The sequence below is a fragment of the Bubalus kerabau genome, chromosome 1, assembly GCF_029407905.1.
Source record: "Bubalus kerabau isolate K-KA32 ecotype Philippines breed swamp buffalo chromosome 1, PCC_UOA_SB_1v2, whole genome shotgun sequence".
Taxonomy (NCBI): domain Eukaryota; kingdom Metazoa; phylum Chordata; class Mammalia; order Artiodactyla; family Bovidae; genus Bubalus; species Bubalus kerabau.
The window spans coordinates 145,474,856-145,493,413 of NC_073624.1; the positions used below are offsets into that span (position 1 = coordinate 145,474,856).

Here is an 18,558-nt window from a genome sequence, read left to right on the forward strand (position 1 = left end):
CAAAGGCTATTGTTGGATCTTCTGTGAAAAATGATTGGATGCTGTTGTGGCCATAAGTATTATCATTAGAGCCACCTTTTAAGTAAAGTCTGGCACCGACACATGCATCAGCATATGAGTTTTAATTTTACTTTAATGACTGGCTATGTACAGAAATGCCTTAGGATAATGCCCTTGCCTTCAAAGAACTTGATGGAGAGCTAGTGAAGGAGAGGTGTAATACTTTGAGTTCTAAAAGTGCTATGCTTCAAATTCCACTCCAGAAAGGAGAGTATGTAAATGACCATGGGGGCTTCCCAGGTAGCGCTAGTGGTAAAGAATTCACTGCCAATGAAGGAGATATAAGACATATGAGTTCTGTCCCTGGGTCAGGAAGATCCCCTGGAGAAGGGAATGGCTACCTGCTCCAGTATTCTCATCTTAAAACCCCATGGACAGAGGAGCCTGGTGGGCTACAGGCCATGGGGTTGCCAAGAGTTGGACACGACTAAATGCACACATACATACACACACACACACACACACACGACCATGAGGATGATTCTAGTGTCCTCATTGTTGGCTATTTCAGAATACAGTGTTGGAAATATGGAATAGCATGTGTTTAAACAGGCAGACAGATGAAGGATTCTAACTTTTAGTTCTGAGACCTGGAAGCTACCATCATTGGACACTGCAGGCAGCAGAGCCCCTCCTAAATCAGAGGATGGAGGTGGAGGAGAAGTTTATTTAGTTTCTTAGTTTCTCATTTCTAAAATGAAGGTAACAGTGGGACTGTTCTCAGAGCATTGCTTATATATAAAACAATTAATATCTGGTCATTATTGAGAGCTTGATAAATGTTAGTTATCATTAATACTATCATTATTCTCCTATAATCAGCACAGAAGTGAAGAATAAGAACCTTGTCCTAAAAAAAGTGCCCCATCTGCTCAAAGTTTAAAATAAAGACCTTGACTCTGCCCAGTCTTCCATTCAGTGTTGCTCTCCTGGGAAAATTACTATTGATATTACATATATGTGCTTGAGAATCAGCATATGAAGTCCTTCAGACTATGAAAATCAGAGTGTTTTCTTTACTACCAGTATTAATCATTTATTGCTTAAAACAGGTATTTGTTTATTAATTTAGTGTTGTTCTTAAGCATTTTGGTAACATATTGACCTGTTGTCCTCTTCTCCACACCTTCAAATCCTATGCTATCAGAGATGTTAGTTTTGCCAAAATGATTCCCCAGAATTTTGGGGTGGCTTAAGTTCAACAAAGGTCCATCTAGTCAAGGCTATGGTTTCTCCAGTAGTCATGTATGGATGTGAGAGTTGGACTGTGAAGAGCTGAGCACCAAAGAATTGATGCTTTTGAACTGTGGTGTTGGAGAAGACTCTTGAGAGTCCTTTGGACTGCAAGGAAATCCAACCAGTCCATCCTAAAGGTGATCAGTCCTGGGTGTTCTTTGAAAGGAATGATGCTAAAGCTAAAACTCCAGTACTTTGGCCACCTCATGCGAAGAGTTGACTCATTGGAAAAGACTCTGATGCTGGGAGGGATTGGGGGCAGGAGGAGAAGGGGACAGCAGAGGATGAGATGGCTGGATGGTATCACCGCTCGATGGACATGAGTTTGAGTGAACTCCAGGAGCTGGTGATAGACAGGAAAGCCTGGCATGCTGCAATTCGTGGGGTCGCAAAGAGTCAGACACGACTGAGCAACTGAACTGAACTGAACTGAAGTTCTACTCTGTGAAGCAATTGAATATTTCTGAACTTTGACATTTGCATAAATACTCTAATGTTGAATAAACATATTTTTATGTCCCGTCTTTCTTCATTCTAAGAGTTACACGTCTCCATTTGCATTAGCAACAAGTCCAAGTATCTATCTGAAGACTGTTTACCTTATGCTGAATGCAGTTAAGGACAGCCCAAGACTTATATTGTACAATTCTCCTGTTACTCATCAGCCATGGATGGACCAAACTAACCCTGGCTCAGAAGCAAAGATTATTTTCTTCTTCAAAGCTCTTATCAAGTGCCACTGCTGAAAACATGGATGAGCAATAAGCAGTCTTATGATATGCAGAGGAATTATCTCACTAAAAGGAGAATATTTTCCTAGACTTCTCCTTACATGTAATTTGAAATAAACATTTATAACAATCAGATGAATAATATCACATCATGAAAACTATATTAGCTAATACTATGATTACTGCTACTGCTGCTGCTGCTGCTGCTGCTGCTACCAGTTAATATTTACTGAGCGCCTGCTGTGGTGGCTCAGGCGATAAAGTCTCTGTCTATGATGTGGGAGACCCGGGTTCAATCCCTGGTTTGGGAAGATCCCCTGGAGAAGGAAACGGCAATCCACTCCAGTACTATTGCCTGGAAAATCCCATGGACAGAGGAGCCTGGTAGAGAGGAGTCCATGGGGTGGCAAAGAGTCGGACATGACTGATCAATTTCACTTTCACTTTCACCACTATTTATATATATATATATATATATACATATATATATATATATATATATGTATGTATGTATATACACACACACACACACACACACATACACACACATATATATACCAGATATGATCTTAAGACCTTACAGAGTAATTTATTTTCCTCCTGGAAGTATTTGTCAGCCAAGGGTTAACATTTCTAGCCTTATCTGGAAAACTCAGCAGTGGCCACAGGACTGGAAAAGGTCAGTTTTCATTCCAATCCCAAAGAAAGGCAATGCCAAAGAATGCTCAAACTACCGCACAATTGCACTCATCTCACACGCTAGTGAAGTAATGCTCAAAATTCTCCAAGCCAGGCTTCAGCAATATGTGAACCGTGAACTTCCTGATGGTCAAGCTGGTTTTATAAAGGGCAGAGGAACCAGAGGTCAAATTGCCAACACCTACTGGATCGTGGAAAAAGCAAGAGAGTTTCAGAAAAACATCTATTTCTGCTTTATTGACTATGCCAAAGCCTTTGACTGTGTGGATCACAATAAACTCTGGGAAATTCTGAAAGAGATGGGAATACCAGACCACCTGACCTGCCTCTTGAGAAATTTGTCTGCAGGTCAGGAAGCAACAGTTAGAACTGGACATGGAAAAACAGACTGGTTCCAAATAGGAAAAGGAGTACGTCAAGGCTGTATATTGTCACCCTGCTTATTTAACTTCTATGCAGAGTACATCATGAGAAACACTGGACAGGAAGAAACACAAGCTGGAATCAAGATTGCTGGGAGAAATATCAATAACCTCAGATATGCAGATGACACCACCCTTATGGCAGAAAGTGAAGAGGAACTCAAAAGCCTCTTGATGAAAGTGAAAGAGGAGAGTGAAAAAGTTGGCTTAAAGCTCAACATTCAGAAAACGAAGATCATGGCATCCAGTCCCACCACTTCATGGGAAATAGATGGGGAAACAGTGGAAACAGTGTCAGACTTTATTTTTTTGGGCTCCAAAATCACTGCAGATGGATGTGAGTCTGGGTGAACTCCGGGAGTTGGTGATGGACAGGGAGGCCTGGTGTGCTGAGATTCATGGGGTCGCAAAGAGTCAGACACGACTGAGCGACTGAACTGAACTGAACTGAACTGACAGAGATGTTGGAGGCTTCACAGTGAGATTTGAGAAAGTACATAAACACTTGTTCTGAGTAACTATGTAAATAAAAGCTCTCTAAGAACTTGAATCAAACTTAAATGTGAGAACGAAGTGAAAACTTCACTTTAAGTCACTGAGAATTGGGACGTGTTTGTTATGACAGGAGAATGTAACTTAAGTTGACTAACTCAGTGCAGTTGACTAGAAAAGCATTAAGTTTCTATTTTTCAATTATAGGTATTCTTTTCTGGGCTCTGTGATGAGAACCTGAGGCAAGACTAAAAAAAATGATTTATTTTTGTGTAGAAGGGGCGTGAATTTATATTCTACATGTGCTTGCAAACATAAGTAAATCTCCTAAAACATTCACAAAAGGATGTCAGTTTTGTCATTAGCAATACCATATATGTGAGCATGCATGTGTATACACACATATACACAAACATAGTTCAATGTTTGCAGTGTATGAGTGATTTCTAAACAATATGTGTCCTTCTGGTAAAACCACAGAGCCTTCGCATAGATTTGGCGATGAATTGCCTGTGACCTAGGGCTTGACCAAAGCCTTTCCTACAACATTTAATATTACAAAGAGATAATTAATGCACTTGTTGTCCTTGGGTTGTCAGAGCATTATTTTTGTCATCAGCTACATCATCAGAAAGCAGCATTTCTAGATCATATTTTCATAACTCCCTACAGAAAAGCTTTGACTAAACTGAAGTTTAGTTAGGTTTTTTGAGGGTCAATGTAAGAAATGTCTATTTGAACATCTGTCTTTTATGGACCCCTAGGTTAGGACATCATTTATTGTGTTATCAATTGTTACTCAAATAGTGAACAAGCACAATACATTTCTTTTTAAAATTTAAAGCCTGATAGCCTTTTTCATCTCTCTGAAGAAATTTCTATGTTGCTTATCATCAAGCAATGAAAACTATATTATATAGTTACTTATTTGCTTCCAGTTTAATATACTCAACTAGAGCCATTTCCTCAGAAGCTTGGTAATACACTTTTTTGTTGTTTTCTTAAAAAATATTCTTTATGATCTATGTTTTAGCATGTAATTCTTATATATTTCTTGATTCATGAAACAAGTAAAGTTTTTCTGAAGCATGAGGATTCACAAATAGAATTCACAAATTCTATTTGTGAATTAGCATTTCCTAAAATTAACCCTTTTTTTTCTTTTTTGCCTGTCTTTTCTTTCCAACTGAATTATTTGAGAACTTTGGATTGTTGACTGACCTCCATATTGTTTCAGGGCAGCAAAGTGAGAATAAATGTATATTCTATATTTACAAGTGCAAGGGACACAAAGAGCTCTGTAACCTGAGGCTGGATGCACATTTCCACTCCCATCACTTACTAACCATGTGACATTTGCAAGTTTACAAGTTTTACTTTTAGCATTGTTGAGAGGATAAGAGAATATATACAAATGTGTCAGTAAGAGTGGTGTCTTCAGCAAATTCTCCTATCACCTCTTCTCTTTTTCTAAAGAAAGTGACATAAAGGACACAGCGATGCTAGCATGTGTCTTCAGAGTAGGTACCTACAGAGAGCTTGAAAGGAATTTATGCAGTTGGTTTACTGAAGGTCTGTTTTCAGGAAAAGGGTAGGAAAGAAAGAGGAATAGGGTGGGTGAGGGTAGAACTAAATAAGAACATGACTAGTCTCAACCAGAGGCCTGCTTTGGCACAACTGCCTAGTGAGCTGTGAAACTGCATAGCAGAACTGACTCCACCTTGAGGTGAGGAGCCTGGCCTTTGTTTCCTCTTACGTCAGTCACTGGCTCTAGACTTCCAGGCATGCAGGCATGGGGGTACGTAACCACCCAGACAGAGTGATTCCTGTTTGGCTGAGAACAATTATCCAGAGAGGGGAGAAGCTGTGAGCTGTCAGTAGCCAGCACTTGTGGCAGCTGGAAGATGGGAAAATGACCACATAAGGGGATCCTAGCAGGAGTAATGGCATCAGTAGCAACACTATCAGTTTTCTCTTAATTCTTACCTTCCCTTAGACCAATAGTCCTCACCCAGAGACAATTTTGCATTTGGCAGTGTTTGAAGACATTTTTGGTTATCACAACTGAGTGAGGGGTTGGAGGTGGGTGCTGGCATCTAGTGGGCAGAGTGCCAGGATACTGCTAAATGTTTCACAATGCACAGGACAATCCCCCAGAAAAAATAATTGCTGTTGTTTAGTTGCTTAGTCATGTCCTACTCTTTTGCAATGCCATGGACTGTAGCCAGCTGGGCACCTCTCTCCATGAGATTCTCCAGGCAAGAATACTGCAGTGGGTTGCCACTTATCTAGGGGATCTTCCCAGCCCAGTGATTGAACTCGAGGCTTCTGCATTGGCAGGCAGATTCTTTACCACTGAGCCACCAGGGAAGTCCTAGAATAAATAATTATCCAGACCCAAATCCCAAATGCCGAAAGTGCCAAACAAGAAATCCTAGAATAATCAGAAACATAGAAGTCAATATGTAATATTTACTACTAACAATTATTGATTTACTATTAGTATTAACATTATTCAGACTTTAGCAATCAAAAGGGGAAACTGTGGGGTTGTATTGATTTTGCACACATATACACAAACACATCCTCACAGGAACTTTTTATTTTCTGAATATAACTACTACTACTTCATAATCTACAACAATAAGCACAAATTCAGCATGAGATGAGTCAGACTTAAATGACTGCTTCCACAAATGCCATCCATACTGCCTTGTGTGTTTTTTGCTTTGTGTTTTTTTTTCATATCTCTTTCAGTTTTGAATCTATCTCTTTCTGCCCATGCCTTTATGGGATTTGACGCCAATACTTTGTTGTCCTAGAATCTTTTGCTCCTTGAATTTTTCTCCCCACTCTCCCCCCCCCCTTTTTTTTTTCCTGCACTTTTTTCTCCTTGGTTTGCAGATGAACTCAGGATGAACTGAACATCAGGATGTTTGCATCCAGTTCTGTTCTTTTCCTTCAGCTGCACTTTGTCTAATGGGGAATTTGGCACCATCGTAGAGCTGTCAAATCCATCATGTACATTTTCATGTCCTCTCTTCCCACCTCTTTGAAGTTCTGTGTTTCAGGTTGTTTAGCACAAAAGAGAAATAATGAATTTCCTCTCTTCTTCTCTAAGGATTGTTAACAATTAACAAGCTAATTTTTTTTTCCTATATCAGAAATAGTCTTTTCCATTGTTTTATATTCTTCAAATATTTTTCTTTTTAATAATATCTAACTATCTGACATACAGTAAGAACATGGAAATAATTATGAGAAGTAAATTTAACAATAAAGACTCTCACATCACATTTATATTTTTCTTTCTTTCCCCACTCTATTTCTTTTCCTATTGCCTCCTATTAGCTTCTCATGTTAAAGGGGAAGGTGAAAAGTGTGTTCTGATTAGGCTTTCTAAAGAATATGGGATCATTAAATTATTATTTTTATAAATAATGCTCTGTTCTAGTCAGTGTTTTCTACATCTTTCAATTAAAATTATTCTTTATCTCTTGATATCCACAGCAACTATCTGAGCTAAGTATTCAAAGACCACCTCCTGTCATTCTGGCACTGACCCCACTGGGATGCTAAAGAGCTTACTTTCAGTAGTGATGGAGTAAAGAACATAAGTTAGATTCTAGTCCTGACTCTGTTGTTAGATACCATCATGCACTGAGACAAGTCATTGATAGTTCTCGACCTGTTTCATAGTTTGTAAAATTGATTTGAATTAGGTAGTTATAACATGAATAGATTATTTCTAAGATTCCTTCAAGTGCTATTACATATATCTGGATGCATTTGGAATACACAAACCAAGAAACATACAACCAAGAAAATCTAACCCATTCTGATATCAGCTCACCTAAACACCAAGACAATTTCATAGTCCACGTTACTACAATGAAAGGGGAAAAGAAAAAGAAAGAGAAAACAACAACCCCATATTCTTTTTAGTTTTTAAAATATGTTCTTTTGGGAGTCTGGGATTGACAGGTTATACTGTGCTGTGCTAAGTTGCCTCAGTTATGTCTGACTCTTTGTGACCCCATGGACTGGAGCCCACCAGGCTCCTCTATCCATGGGATTCTCCAGGCAAGAATATTGGAGTGGGTTGTCATGCCCTCCTCCAGGGGATCATCCCAACCCAGGGATCAAACCCATGCTTCCTGTGCATTGTAAGCAAATTCCTTACCAGGGAAGACCTTGACATGTAAAACTGGTATATTTAAGATAGATAACCAATAAGGACATACTGTATAATGCAGGGAATATGGCTCAATAGTCTGTAATAACCTAAATGGGAAAAGAATTTTAAAAAATAGATACATATATTTGTAAATGTATGACTGAAAATTGAAAAAAAAAAAAAAAAGCCTTTGAGTTACGGATGGCTGTGGTTTAGTCACTAAGATGTGTTCAACTCTTGCAGCCCCATGGACTATAGCCTGCCAGGCTCCCCTGTCCATGGAATTCTTCAGGCAAGAATACTGGAGTGGGTTGCATTTATCTCTCCAGAGGATCTTTCTGACCCAGGAATTGAATCCAGGTCTCCTGCATTGCAGACAGATTACTGACTGAGCTACTAGGGAAGCCCACCAATAGATTTAACTCTCAGGAATTTTGAGAGTTTGCAGTTTGTTTTTAATGCTAGATAGGCAAATGGAAATAATAGACCTTAGGAGGCTTCCCCTTAGGTCTTAGACTTAGTGACTAAACCACCCAATCTATTGGCAGTGTCTTCTTCCTTCTCTTTACTTTTTTCTCCTTGCCTTTCTCCTTATACCTCGCTGCTTCTTCATTTCTTTCGTCTCTCTTCATTCCACTTCATACATCTCCTAGTCCTTTTTTAAAATCTCTAAATACTTCAGTTGGTTTTCCAAATCTCTTCATTTTTCCAATTTTCTTGATGACTACCAAAGAAGGCAGTGGGCTCAGAAAGCTCCTTAACTAATTCCCTTAATGTCTTAACATGGTAAGCACATTAACCCACTAAGTCATTCTGAATGTACTTCATTGCCAGGGTTCTGTAGGCCCTAGTGCTCTTTTGGTCAATAAATGTATTGTTGCTCTTCCTTACCGTTCCTAGTTGAATGCACACTGTCCCTTGATTTCAGCTAAAGTTAAATTGCTATTGTTTGGCAAATTTTTCCATCTTGCTGACCTTTCCCCCCTGACTGATTAGTTTTATTATTTATCCAATTTTTAAAACTGTGTCTTTGGCACACCTGCCTCTGGGTAGACAGCACAATTAAACACATTAAGGGAAATGCACAAAACATGGTAATTATGTAATTAATCAGTTCTAGGTAATATAACAAATTGCTAGCCTAGAAGCATAACACTTAGAGAAAGGGCAATTTTAAGAATTTAAAACCATTTTAATTATTAGACTTTTTCTTTTGAATTTTACATACATATATATACATATCTGTGTGTGCTAGGATATGAAGGTATTTATTTCTTTATAGCAAGACTCCTTTCACAAAGTAAAACAGCTTCCCCACTTGGCACCATGCTTGAGGACACTAGAGAAACAACTGATGGAGAATTTATGGGAATGTCCTTAGGTAACCTAAGTACATTTTAATCTTCTTAGAGTTATATTTATAATGCATTCCTAATTAGTACATTAATAAGTCAAAGAGGCTATAGAAAATGATCTGCAACAGTACATTTAATTACATGGTTTCATTGTGTTTTGCTATCATTTTTTTTTTCAATTAAGTTTTTATATACTCCCCCATTTTTTGTGAAAGAAGATAGCCATAGGAAGGCCACACTGGCTTCATTTTCATGTGACTGAAGGATAAAATGAACCTGTCAGTTTCCATAAGCCACGCAATGTCCTGAAGCTCAGCTCTGGCAGAACAATGTCTAGCATACATCAGGTAGTATATCTGATTATTACCTCAAACACTGCTGGAAAACCTAGTATAAGTTACTATCTTTTCTCTCTCACTGCATACTCAGTATTCAGTCCACTATGGCCTAAGTTTTGCTTTTGTCTTATTGCATCTGTTTTAGAAAAGAAGAGGTATCTTATAAATATGAAAGCCAGTACACACTTTAAGGTTCAGTTACCTTGAATTTTCTGTGTTGGTAGACACTGACTACTGTATCATCAAGCATTGAAAAACATTTATGGACTTTAAAGGAGAAATTATATTAAAAACAGGTAATTAGAAAACATAGAGTATTGCTGTGATTTGGGTCATCACACAGGGTGTGGTATATAATTGGTAGTTGTCACTCAATATCTGTTCTCTTGGCATAGAAACAAAACTCTGATTTAGTTGGAGGAAGCGAAGTGCCTCAGAAACGGATTTTACAATTTGCAGTGTCCTCTGCAGTTCCACATAGCCATATAACTAAAGTTTTGCCAATAATATGTAAGAGAAGGCATTTGGAAGAGACTTCAAAAAACAGATGTAAGGAATGTTTACTTCTGTTTCTCTTCATTTTTACTGTCTGGAATATAAATGCCATAGCTAGAGTTAGAGAAGGCATATTTTGATCCTGATAAAAATGAAAGCCAGAAGCCAAGTATAATAAAGTGGAAAGACATAAGTGCTCAATTCCCTGATGACTCTGAAATTAACATTTGGGACCGCCCATTCTGATTTTCTTTTTTAATGGAGATAGTAAAATCCCAAATCCTTTAACTGCCACAACCAAATCTCTGTATCTGATACAGGCACACCAGAATCACATGTTGAGGAAAAACATTCTTTCTGGATCTTTGTCTCAGCTATGTTTGGTCTTACGCATACTTCCACTGACTGATTTATCCTTCATACCTCTCTCCTCAGTTCCAGAACCATATGCCTAACTTCTCCTAGACTTTTCTCTTCTGATACCTCTTACTCACTTATGACTAAGTCACTTATGACTAAAGACTGAATGAGCTGCCTTACCCTTCCTGGTCTGCTCTTTTTTCTATATATAGTTTTTGGCTAATGATGTCACTTTTAACTAAGAAAACTACCAAATCTTAAAAGATTGGGGGTAAGTCTTAATTCTTCCTACTTCATCCTTGATATTCAATAGATTACTGATTCTAATCATTTCTGCTTCAGAATTTTTTCTTGTAAGGAAAAATTTTCTCCACTCTTACTAATATTGCCTTAATTCAAGTTCTCATTGTTAATGATCTTGAAGTATTTTTAAAAATCTAAATAATCTTCTGTCTTCCAGTTCCTCATCTTTCCATCTATCACCACCCTATCAGAATAAAGATGTAGCATACACACACAGAGAAGCACGCACACACACAGGAATATTACTCATCAGTACAAAATAATGAAATTCTGTCATTTGCAAAAACACAAAAGGACCAAGAAGGGTATTATGCTTAGTGAAATAAGTCAGATAGAGAAGGCAAATACTGTATGCTATTACTTATGTGTAGAATCTAAAAAAAAAAAAAAAAAAAAAAAAAAAGAATAAATATAGCATAAAGAAATAGACTTGTAGATATAAAGACCAAACTAGAGGTTACCACTGGGGAGAGTGATGGGGGTAGGAGCAAGATGGGGGTAAGGCATTAAGAGGTACAAATTACTACATATAAAATTAATAAAATTCAAGAAGCTTCCCAGGGTAATAGAAATAAAACCAAAAATAAACAAATGGGACCTAATCAAACATACAAGATTTTGTACAGCAAAGGAAATGATAAAAAAGACAACCTATGGAATGGGAGAAAATATTTGCCAATGATGAAACCAAAATTGTTTAATTTCCAAAATATACAAACAGCTCGTAGAACATAAAAACAAACAGTCTAATCAAAAAAATGGGCAGAAGACCTAAAACACATTTCTACAAAGATGGACAGTTGCTGCTGCTGCTGCTGAGTCGCTTCAGTTGTGTCCGACTCTATGCAACCCCATAGATGGCGGCCCATCAGGCTCCCCCGTCCCTGAGATTCTCCAGGCAAGAACACTGGAGTGGGTTGCCATTTCCTTCTCCAATGCATGAAAGTGGAGAGTGAAAGTGAAGCTGCTCAGTTGTGTGCAACTCTTAGCGACCCCATGGACTGCAGCCCACCAGGCTCCTCCGTCCATGGGATTTTCCAGGTGAGAGTACTGGAGTGGGTTGCCATTGCCTTCTCCCAAGATGGACAGTAGGCACATGAAAAAATGCTCAATGTCACTAATTATTAGAGAAATGCAAGTCATAACTACAAGGTACCACCTGACACTGATTAGAATGACACTCAATGACACTTTATTAAGAAGTCTACAAACACCAATGCTGGAGAGGGTATGGAAAAAGGCAACCCTTCTACATTGTTGGTGGGAATATAAACTGGTATAGTCACTATGGAAAACAGTCTGGTGGTTCTTCAGAAAACTAAAAACAGAAGTACCTTATGATCCAGTAATCCTATTACTGGCCATATACCTGGACAAAACTGAAACTCAAAACACATGCACCCCAATGTTCATTGAAGCACTATTTCATTGAGTCACTTAGTTGTACAGTGTCAGTCAGTCAGTTCAGTTGCTCAGTTGTGTCCGACTCTTTGTGATCCATGAATTGCAGCACGCTAGGCCTCCCTGTCCATCACCAACTCCCGAAGTTCACTCAAACTCACGTCTATCGAGTCAGTGATGCCATCCAGCCATCTCATCCTCTGTCATCCCCTTCTCCTCCTGCCCCCAATCCCTCCCAGCATCAGAGTCTTGTCCAATGAGTAATTTACAGTTTTGTATGGTGTAAATTAGTACAAAATTATAAATCAACTATGCTTCAGTTAAAAAAATGCAAGAATTATTTTGCAGTACATGGAAATATAACTATTACTCTATAAAAACTTTAGAGTATAATCTACAAGAACATTGAACCACTATGTTATATACCTGAAATGAATATATTGTAAATCAGCTATACTTTAATAGAAAATAAAAGGTTAGGGATTATTTTTTGAAAAGGTAGCTTCAAATAATACATGTATTTGTTTATATCCATCTCAAACTTCAACTTTTTCAATTACTCTCAGTTGCCTACACAATAAAGTTAAAATGCTATTAGTAATCCTGAAACAGCCTCAGTTTCTTTTAAAGCTCCTCTTCTATTTCCCATCCCTCATAACATATGCCAGCAGTACCAAGTACAATTGTTTCTAATCAGTTTAGATTGTTTGCTATTTCCATAGAAAACCTTATCTTTCCCTATTTGTATCTTTATACTTCAGCTGTTCTATCTACCTCAAATCCTTGTCCTCTCCTTTCCTCATAAATATATAGTTGATTTATTTTTTGCCTGTTTCTTTTGCTTTTTACTAATGAAGGAACCACTTTTTGGAGCTGTCTCTTATTCACTCATCACATCAGTGGAATTAATTATTCCTTCACCTCTTAGCATGTGCTTGTGTGTATTTAACCATCACATGGTGTGTTACATCTTTGTATATTTAGGTATATCTTATATTCCCTGATAGCGCAGTCGGTAAAGAATTTGTCTGCAATGCTGGAGACCCCGGTTCGATTCCTGGGTCAGAAGATCCACTGGAAAAGTGATAGGCTACTCTGACTCCAGTATTCTTGGGCTTCCCTTGTGGGTCAGCTGGTAAAGAGTCTGCTTACAATGCGGGAGACCTGGGTTCAATCCCTGGGTTGGCAAGAGCCCCTGGGGAAGGGAAAAGCCGCCTACTCCAGTATTCTGGCATAGAGAATTACATGGACTGTAGTCCTTGGGGTTGCAAAGAGTCGGACACTACTGAGCCACGTTCACTTTCACTATGTACTTTAATTTTGCACATGTTTGATCATCTTGAAGAAGGCATGATATATTCATCTTTGCATCTCACAATGTTCTCAGATGCCTGGTACCGAGAAGATGCTTAATTCATTGTTGGGGTTTTGGACAAACTACACTTTGGTGTCCTTAGAAATGAAGTGCACAACTTCAGAATAAATGCTTGAAATACACATAAGAATCATTAGAAAACAAATTTAATTAAATAGACTATTATGAGAATGATTTCAAATTCTTTATGTTATGAACTTACTTTTTTTATCCTAGACTGTAATACTCCAGATCCAGAATACACTGTGTATTCATTCCAGAAATGTATTCTATATACTCCAGTAATACACTTTTTAACCAAATATATTTGTTAAAAGTAATGTTTCATAAACCTGATTTTGGAATGCAAACTTTGAAGGGTATAGATTTGAATACCAAATTTCTGTAATTTTTAATGGGTTTCCCTGCCTTAGAGTCATGCTTATTTCTTTTCAAAAGACCTCAAAGAAAAACAATGACTTAGATTAGGACTGCTCAATTTAAAGAAGAAAGAAGACAAGATGAGAACTCAGGGTCACTGAGAAAATAAAGCAATTGGGCTTTGGCATACACAAATTAAAGGAATTTTAAAAGCTTTCCAGAATCGACCTGCAAGCAGATGGCAGTAAAACATGTAAAAAGGTGCATGACATGCTGCTCCCTTTCTTCAGGTTTACTTTTTCTAACGGAAAATTTTGGGTGCAATGAAGACAAAATAGAATTGCATTTGCAATGCTATTCCTTATTTTATATAATGACTCAGCTTTTAAGTTTTAAATCATGATTCTAAATGACTCATGCTTAATCTATCTGTAAAATATACAAAGTTCATGAATTTGAATCACCAAACAGGAAGGATACCGACTCAATTTGTACATCTGGAGGAAATTATATTTGGAGGGACAATTAATGGTAATACATTTTAACATAATGTATAAGCTGAACTTCTGTCAGCATTTTTGAAATCTTAGCTTTAGACAACATGAAGAAATACATATATAATTAGAAAATAAATTTCATATGTATTTAGACCTTGTGAATAATGGTGAGTGTATGAAATTGAGAAAAGTAAACAGAAGAAAGGCTCGGGTCTAAAATATATTTTTTACACATTTTAAGTACTATAATATTAAGTGAGAAAATGAAGACTGAGTGCCTAGTAATCCAAAATAAAAATACATTTTTATGTGTATATGTATACACACACTGTTTGTATACATACATATATATATAGTCATGCATGTATTCATAAACACACATTTCTGTGTTGACAGACAGTGAGAAATGGCAACAACACACTCAAGTATTCTTAACTGGAGAATCCCATGGACAGAGGAACCTGGGGGACTATAGTCCATGGGGTCGCAAAGAGTCGGATATGACTGAAGCAACTAAGCATGCAGACGGTGACTACTTAAAATGCATTTTCCTTTGAAGAGTGGCAAAGTACCAGTATAACACAGGCTATGTTGGTTGGTGTTACTGTTCTTGCAAAATTTGAATATCAAGGAAATTAAATTTTTATCTCTAATAATTCCTTAGACATAATTTCCAAATATATTCACTTGTGATTTTTGGTCTTCAGTTTATCATAGATTTAAGCATGTCCACATGATCAGAGGCTACACAGACATTTGAAGGTAAACTGCAGTTCTGATATTCACTAATATAAACCTAATGAACTTGTCTTCAAGTGGGGCATTGTACTTGCACAATTTTAGTTCCTTGATCAGGTATTGAACCTGGGCCTTGGGCACTGAAAGCACAAAGTCCTCACCACTAGACCACCAGAGAATTACCTTTGCTTTTGTTTTTGCAGCTATGTTCTTTTTTGTTGTTGTTGTTAGTTTAGGAACTTACCTGGTGGGCCAATGGCTAAGACTCCACACTCCTATTGGGTCTGATACCTGGTCAAGGAACTAGACCCCACATGCCACAGCTAAGAGTTCGTATGCCACCCCTAAAGATCCCACCTGCTGCGACTAAGACCCAGTGCAGCCAAATAAAGAAACATTTAAAAACAAAATGTTAGCTCATTGGGGGAAAGTCCAAAGTCAGGCTAGAGAGCTCCTAGATGTACATATTTATATTTATGCTGTTATAATTTTTAAAAATCTGTCCTCATGAATTTAATTTCCTAGAAGGTTTATGATGTTTTGCTTTAACTTAAATTTATAATCTTGGTCCATGTCCTTCTCAAAGTCACTGATAACTGAATCAAATACAGATATCAAGTGTTATTTTATTACTATCCTCACTCAAAAAAAATGATCTACCATTATTAAAAGATGAGTAGAAAAGGTAGACATTATTTCGACCATGGTTATTTTACAGCAGTTTGAAACTCAGGTTCACCAAGTAATCTATGAAAGTTTCTCTAAATCTATTTATGTTCTACCATACTCTGGTATCACAATTACATATGGAGATAACAGTTTCAAGACCTGAATTTCTATGATATAAAAATGAATGATGGGAAAATGAATATTACTTAACAGTGAGAAAGCAATTATTTCATGGATCTGCAATTCCACAGGCACTTATTTTTTTATAAAAATCAAAGGATTCAATTCACAGTTGCATCTGTATACTTTCTGAAATCTAGATACCATGCTCTAAATTAACATTCAATCCTTACTCAAGTGGCTTCCAGAACCTGATTCATTCTAAAATCTTTGAAGTAAATAAAGAGAAGCTGTACTAACTTAACACTTCTTTAAAACATCTGACATAATTTCTTGCTATTCCAGTTTCATGAAGTTTTATATACTCGTTGAATTTCTTCTAACCTACATGACCCTATAAGAATTGGTGGGGTAAGGTGGGTTGTAGCTGCTGTTTCAAGCATCTTCCACATGTGATGTGTAAGTGAGGTGCAGTACTCACCGCTGACATGATAAGCTCTCCCCCCAGGTTCTGAATCTCAGCTTTAACTTGACTGCAGATCTTCAGCTGATGAGAGTAGAACTTAATCTGTTCCAGGTAGGCCAACAAGTCCTGTTTGCATGATGGATCCGGGCACTAAATATGTATGAGAGATTAAGTGAAAATATCAAAACAAAGAATTAGATCAAAGCGAGTAAACACTGAGACTACAAGTATCTTTAAGGCCCCAACTTTATTTTCATTGAGTCCCATTACTTAGACCAAACCCATGTAGATTTTGATATGCTTTCCCCATTAGCAGAGTTTATTCATGTTCCAACCTTAATTACTTCAGCATTCTAGGTCACTTCACTCGTGTCCGACTTTGTAACCCCATGGACTGTAGCCTGCAGGCTCCTCTGTCCATGGAATGCTCCATGTAAGAATGCTGGAGTGGGTTGCCATGCCCTCTTCTACTTCAGCATAGATAGAAGAAATAGTACAGAAATTTCCAGACATGAAATGGTACATAAAAATAATTGCCTTTAATTTATTGTAATGTTAGAAGCTTTTAAAGTTCATTTTTAGGTAAATCTAAAGAAGTATTTAAAATGCAATGATTCCTTTCTTCTAAAGTTGCTATCAGAATACTCCTTGGGACTCATAGCTCTGCATTGTCTGTCCTGTGTAATTAATATTTATATGGGCATTAAAACACATCTGTAACAGGACATATATTATGTCCTGTTACTTTCAGAATTTAATGTTCTAATGGTCTTAGACCAAAGAAATAATTTCTATAGTAGCTAAGAGCTATGGATCTACTTGGAGACAAGGATCAGGCAGCATACATGTTTTAGAGATGTATTACTTTACCCAAAACAGTCTCCTACATTATTTTATCTTCTGTAAGGAATTTCCTGGAGCAGAGCTTAATCACAACATGATAAATATCTGTGGTCAGTATTTAATCTTTGTGTTCTTTCTCCTATACAATTAGAACAGATTTTTAAAAATCCCCAATAACTTAATTTCACTTTAAATATAATACATATTCATAAGGATATGGAAATATGAACAGTAATTTATATGCAAAGAAATTCACTACAGCATTACTTACAATAGCAAAATTTGGAAATAAATGCCCTATAATAGTGAAAAGATTAAATTAGGATACATAGCTATATAGTGTGATATTATATAGTCTCAAAAATAATATTTTCAAAGGAAAATGTTTTTGGAAAGTGAAAAAGTTCAGTATTTAAAATTTCACATGCCATATCAATCTAACTGTTTAAAAGCTGTTTTTATATTTGTGTTTAAAACAAAGTGGAAAATAAATATGTGAATGTGAAAATGGTAAATAAAAATGGTACCAGTATTTTTCACTTTTTTCATATTTTACATATCTTAATATTTATAGTCTTAAAATATATTGATGCTAGTCACTCAAGTCATGTGAAACTCTTTGTGACCACATAGACTGTAGCCTCCTCTGTCCATGGAATTCTCCAGGAAAGAATACTGGAGTGGGTTGCCATTCCTTTCTCCAGGGGATTTTCCCAACCTAGGGATCGAACTCAGGTCTCCTGCACTGCAGGCAGATTCTTTACTGATTGAGCCAGCAGGGAAGCCCTTAAAACATATTACTTCTATAACAATAAAATGTTATTACTGAAATAGTTTTAATTCTAATAACCAAAAATAAAAACTGAAAAGTAAAATGAAAGACAAGACAGCATTTCTGCTTTTGCATAGTAATTCATAAGCTAGAGTCTTAATGAAACATTTCTGAGAATTTTATTCTCTTTTATATTTGCTAAATAGACTAGTATACATAGCTCCAAAATATGTTGACAAGATGAGAACATATGACCTTTAAGTAAAAGTTATTCAACAAAGATAGCAAAGTTATAAATTCTACTGTAGAAATACTATCAATATTTAGATAGAAATGGACAGATGAGTGAATTTCTGTGTACATGGTACCCAGTCAGAGAGACAATCAGATAAGATGATAGAGAAAACTTGAATTTAGGATGTTTCTCAAGTTCTAAGGGCTTCCCTGGTGGCTCGGCAGTAAAGAATCTGCCTGCAATGCAGGAACCACAAGAGACAGGGATTCAATCCCTGTATCAGGAAGATCCTCTGGAGAAGGAAATGGCTACCCACTCCAGTATCCTTGCCTGGAGAATCCCATTGACAGAGGAGCCTGGCAGGCTACAGTCCATAGGGTGGCAAAGAGTCAGGAGCAAGACTGAAGCAACTTC

The 18,558-nt window shown here is 37.1% G+C and overlaps 1 protein-coding gene across 18 annotated transcripts in view; it reads right to left on the bottom strand.

Annotated features, from left to right (window-relative positions):
* The window catches only part of CTNNA3 (catenin alpha 3), a 1,911,430-nt gene that overhangs the window by 52,679 nt on the left and 1,840,193 nt on the right, over window positions 1–18,558 (bottom strand). For all 18 annotated transcript variants that reach the window (XM_055590589.1, XM_055590598.1, XM_055590586.1 and 15 more), the window contains one exon: window positions 16,310–16,444. In XM_055590589.1, the coding sequence (XP_055446564.1) occupies window positions 16,310–16,444 (135 nt within the window). The remainder of the gene's footprint in view (window positions 1–16,309; window positions 16,445–18,558) is intronic.